Here is a 4793-nt window from a genome sequence, read left to right on the forward strand (position 1 = left end):
AAGAGAGAGGAAAAGAGAGGAGAGATATCCTGAAAGAAAAACGAGAGGACGTAGGATGGGTGGCGAGGTTCATGGGGAGTAGAACACAGTCCATGTTTCCCATGCTGCTTAATATACAGGTTATGGGAACTGCTGGTATGTTGGGAGACCGTCACTGGATAGAATTTGCTACTTCTAATCCTACTATACTTTGATTCCTTTTTTGAATTGGTTGGTCTTGGTTGGTCATTTCGTCATGACATTTGGACATTAAGTGATCCCCCCCCCCCAACCCCCTCTCAGCGAAGCTAATGCCCCCCCCCCCCCAACCCCCTCTCAGCGAAGCTAATGTAAAGAACAAACACATGATTTGTCCTCCTCTTACATCAATATCTGAAGTTGTTACTGTTGTCTTGATTGTGTTTTCTTTTTTCAATTTTTTTTTATTTTTGGACTATTCTAGGTTGAAATAGATGGACAAATCTTGGGCAAAGGAGTTGGAAAAACCTGGGAAGAAGCCAAGTTGCAGGTATCACATGTCCTGTATTTTGCATCCTCTTTTAACATCATAGCTTGGGTATTTCAAGATCACGTCATACTGAAGTTTTAGAAATGGATGAGAATACAAACAAAAGTTTAAGTAGTAGATTCTGGCATGTGTATTTCATGACCTGTTCTCTCTATATAAGTTTTTTTTGTGAAAATCTTAAATATAAGATCAAAATATTTTAAGAGGAGAAAAACTTAGTTAAGATCTTTTCAAAGGATAAATTAAGACCGTATAGAATATTTATAGGCCAAGAAAAAAATATTTGTTTGATTTTAAGAAAGATATTGTCCTTTGTCTCTTAATTAGAGGGCTATTTGACATATGAACTTGGAGTAATGTTTAGAAGTAAAAGAATCTTCCCCATGTAGTTTTCCTGTTGAAGAATTTTTCAAAACAGACCCGCTTCAACTTTTTTTTCTTAAAACCGACCCGTTTTTTTTTATCAAAACCGACCCGATTTTCTAATTAACAGCTTAATCACCATCCTAAACAGTCGGGGTTGGCAACCCCGACTATTTAGGAAGGTGTTAAACCCTAATTAGAAGCCTTAAACCCTAAAAATTAATGTCCTAAATAGTCGGGGTTGCCAACCCCGACTGTTTAGGAATGTGATTAATCTGCTAATTACAAAATCGGGTCGGTTTTGATAAATAAAAAAAACGGGTCGGTTTTAAGAAAAAAAATTGAAGTGGGTCTGTTTTGAAAAATTCTTCTTTTCCTGTTTGGTACGTTGAATTTGAAACAAGGAGTTGGAAATTAAACTTTCTAGATTATGTGGAAGCTATGATACCCCGACACGGCAATTTTGGCGTCGTACCCATGTCGGGTGCGGTTTGGGTACGTTTCCGCACCCGAACGGAGGGGACACGGGAATTTTTGCAAGGAAGAAGAAGACTCTCTTTTATTTTCTTAGTTTTAAATTTGTTAGTGGAACATGACATCACCATTCACATGGGGTGCTTGACTATTTACTTTTGTCTTTTCTTTAAAATTAATGGCAATGCTAAGAATGGGAGACATGTGTTTTCATATTTAAATAGGTAAGTGTATATGTATGTATGTAGGGGTGGAAATGAACCAAATAATTAATAAATGGTTCGATAATTGTTTGAATAACTATTCGGTCATATTCGATTCGATAGTTCATTTATCACTAAACAAATATTTTTTAGTATTCGAGTTTATTAACGAATAGAATTTAACCAGATGTATATTCGATTCGTTTGTCTATTAAATATTCGTTTAAAATTTGATCACATCATATTACTTGTATTATTGCACATATGATGTCATATTTTTAACCCACTTACCATTTCTACTTAAGTTTTATATATAGATTTTAAGACTTAAATAATCTTAAATCTGTTTTCTAATTAAAATTTTGATTTAAATATATATACATCATATATTATAAAGAAATAATTTTAATTTATAAATTTTAATACTATTTGAAAATTAAACTCTTTAGCGAAATAAATATACTTTGATATTCGATAAGTATTCGTGAATATTCATGAATATTTATCAAATACCAAGTATTCGAGTTCAAATTCGAAAAACTAGATATATGAATAATAGAGTCCGCATTCGAATTCGATAATTTTAAACAAATACAAATATGAACAACTTAGTATTCGATTCGATTCGATCATTTACCACCCCTATATGTATGTATATACGTACGTATTTATTTATTTATTATTTTTTATGCTTATGTGGAATATAAAGTCAGTTTCAAATGAGTTTACTTTATAATTTTAAGGAATGAGCTTATTTTATTGAGAATTTAAAATTAAACATAGTAAAATTGCTATAGTTAATATAATTGTTAATGTTATATATATATATATATATATATATATATATATATATATATATATATATGAGCCGTGTCCCTGTACCCTATTTTTTTTACAAATTTGCCGTGTCTATACCCGTACCCGTACCTGTGCAACCTAGTGTGGAAGCCATCTGCCATGTAGGATAGATCCCAAAAACTCTTTCCTGCTCTTTGGGGCAAAAAGACTAGGCAATGAAAGCTACTATTTGATTACTCTTGGATTTGTCCCTTAACCTTTTCTTCCAAATCTAGGTGGGAAAAAATAGACATTGGTGGCATCTTATCTCATTCCTGAACATTCTTGATGTTTACATGTTGACCTTGCATATGCCAAACAAAAGAAATTACCATGACATTCCCACTTTCTCTAGATCCCATAGTTGGTTCGGGAAGAATAGAAAACATCTACTTTCTTTCTATTCAAATTCCATTTGCCAAACACAGCCTAGTTCTTTTAAAGATGAAGTGGGACATAATAATGTAATTTGTTCTAATCTACAGTTAATATCTATATAATGTGATTGTCATTGTAATTGATGTTAGTTTGGTTAATTCATCAATTTGCTAGGTGTCTTTGTGCTACGTATAAAATAGTCTTCATTTGATATTTAGGTTATAAGTGAGTAAAATTGGTTGACAGATTCATTTACATATGTTTCAAAATGTTCTTTAAGCATAGGAAGGGCATGCTACTTTTGCCAATCTAATATCTTGCATGTTCTGGGAAATAATTAATCATGATTCACAGGAGCATACCTCACAGATTTAGAATGAACCTTCTCCACATTTTGTTTTAGAAATTTGTTTTACCGGGCAAAATTTTAAAAGACCCCTTTGTAAAAATATTCCCAAAAAAAGACCTGTTTTGAAAATATTCGCAAAAAACGACCTAGTTTTAGCCTCAGGGCTGAAACTGGGTTGCTTTTTGCGAATAATGTTCCCAAACTTCACGGGAGTTGAATTCCCGTGAAGTTTTTTTCAAAACAAAACTTCACGGGAGTTGAACTCCCGTGAAGTTTGAGAACATTTTTCGCAAAAAACGATCCAGTTTCAGCCCTAAGGCTGAAACTAGGTCGTTTTTTAAAAATAAAGTGAAAACGAGACTTTTTTTGGGAATATTTTTGCAAAGTGATCTGTTTTCAAAATTTGTCCTTGTTTTACCTGTTTCATTACTACCACCTGGAAAATAAAGGTCTCACAGCCTAGTTTTCAAATTCACATGCCATTTACTTAGTTGCCAGTAAAGTTGTCCATCTGAAAAGGTTTTGATCTTTGACAGGCTGCAGAGGAAGCCCTTGAATGTTTAAAATCTATGCTGGGTCAGTTTACTCAGAGACATTCAGGTTCTCCTAGGTGAAAATCCTGTTGCAAAACTCCTTTTCATATCTTTGCACTCGAGATGTTTTCATAATATGTTTTCTTTTGAAACATTTTTAGAAGTTAGTGTGCATAATAATTTGATAGAGAATATTATGTGCAAGTGTTAGCTGAGGTTTGTACTAATATCGGCCACCTGTGTGTAAATGTATACTTTTATTAGCTGTGATCTCTGAGTGACATTTATACTAAACCAGGTCACTACCAATGACATCAAACAAGAGGTTGAGACAAGATTTCTCACGGACACTTCAAAGAATTCCATCAAGCTACCAATGACATCAAACAAGAGGTTGAGAAAAGATTTCTCATGGACACTTCAAAGAATTCCATCATCTGGTAGATAACAGAAAAAAATGATGCACTTGCGAAACACAGGCAAAACCAATAATATGTTGTGATTTTCAAAAAAAAATGGGGCTATGGCAGTTGTCCTACGGAAGGTGCTCGCCTACCAAATTAAAATCACCATCCTTTGGTCATTGAATTGTAGCTTGGAAGGTAAGATATCTGATGACGGTGTTAGAATATGTTGCAGCTTCTGAGATAATACTTTGGTGGGGGTACATATTCGCACAAAATACTTACCTGTTTCACTTGAGGAGATTCTAAATCGGCATATGATAGGTGATTATGAGCAAGTGTAGAGTAGTGGCTGACGGAACACTCTGTGATGCTTCCATCTCTTTTCAAGTTGAAGCAATACAGCGTGACTTCACTTCTCATCGAGTTACTCGAAAAAAGGGGTGACATACTTCTTAAGAGATTGATGTGTGCATGTGTAGATAGATGTCAATTTGACTATTTGAAGTCTATTGCTCATGAAGGGCGACGCCAGTTTTTTTGGTTGCTGGAGTTCTAAAAGAAATGAACTCTCAAGCTATGCTGGTTGGCGGAATTGCTCCATTTTGTATTCAGTGGCATTGTAATTAGTGTCGGCAGGGGGTCATATCTTGCTGCTGCTTTCAGTTTCTGTAGATGTGCTGGGAAACTTATTTCCCATTCTCAAAGGAGATATTTTCCAATTGTATTTGATGACAAAATAAT

General features: G+C 34.2%; 1 protein-coding gene across 2 annotated transcripts in view; it reads left to right on the forward strand.

Annotated features, from left to right (window-relative positions):
- Nucleotides 1-4787, forward strand: part of LOC109839506 (RNA polymerase II C-terminal domain phosphatase-like 1) — a 17580-nt gene extending 12793 nt beyond the window's left edge. The window contains exons 15-17 of one of the 2 annotated variants that reach the window (XM_020407967.1): nt 443-508; nt 3649-3722; nt 3944-4787. In XM_020407967.1, the coding sequence (XP_020263556.1) occupies nt 443-508; nt 3649-3722; nt 3944-4025 (222 nt within the window). In that variant the 3' untranslated portion in view covers nt 4026-4787. Of the gene's footprint in view, nt 1-442; nt 509-3648; nt 3723-3943 lie in introns of those variants that run through there. The other variant, XR_002246650.1, reaches the window with a different exon arrangement.

The sequence above is a fragment of the Asparagus officinalis genome, chromosome 4, assembly GCF_001876935.1.
Source record: "Asparagus officinalis chromosome 4, Aspof.V1, whole genome shotgun sequence".
In the NCBI taxonomy this organism is placed as follows: domain Eukaryota; kingdom Viridiplantae; phylum Streptophyta; class Magnoliopsida; order Asparagales; family Asparagaceae; genus Asparagus; species Asparagus officinalis.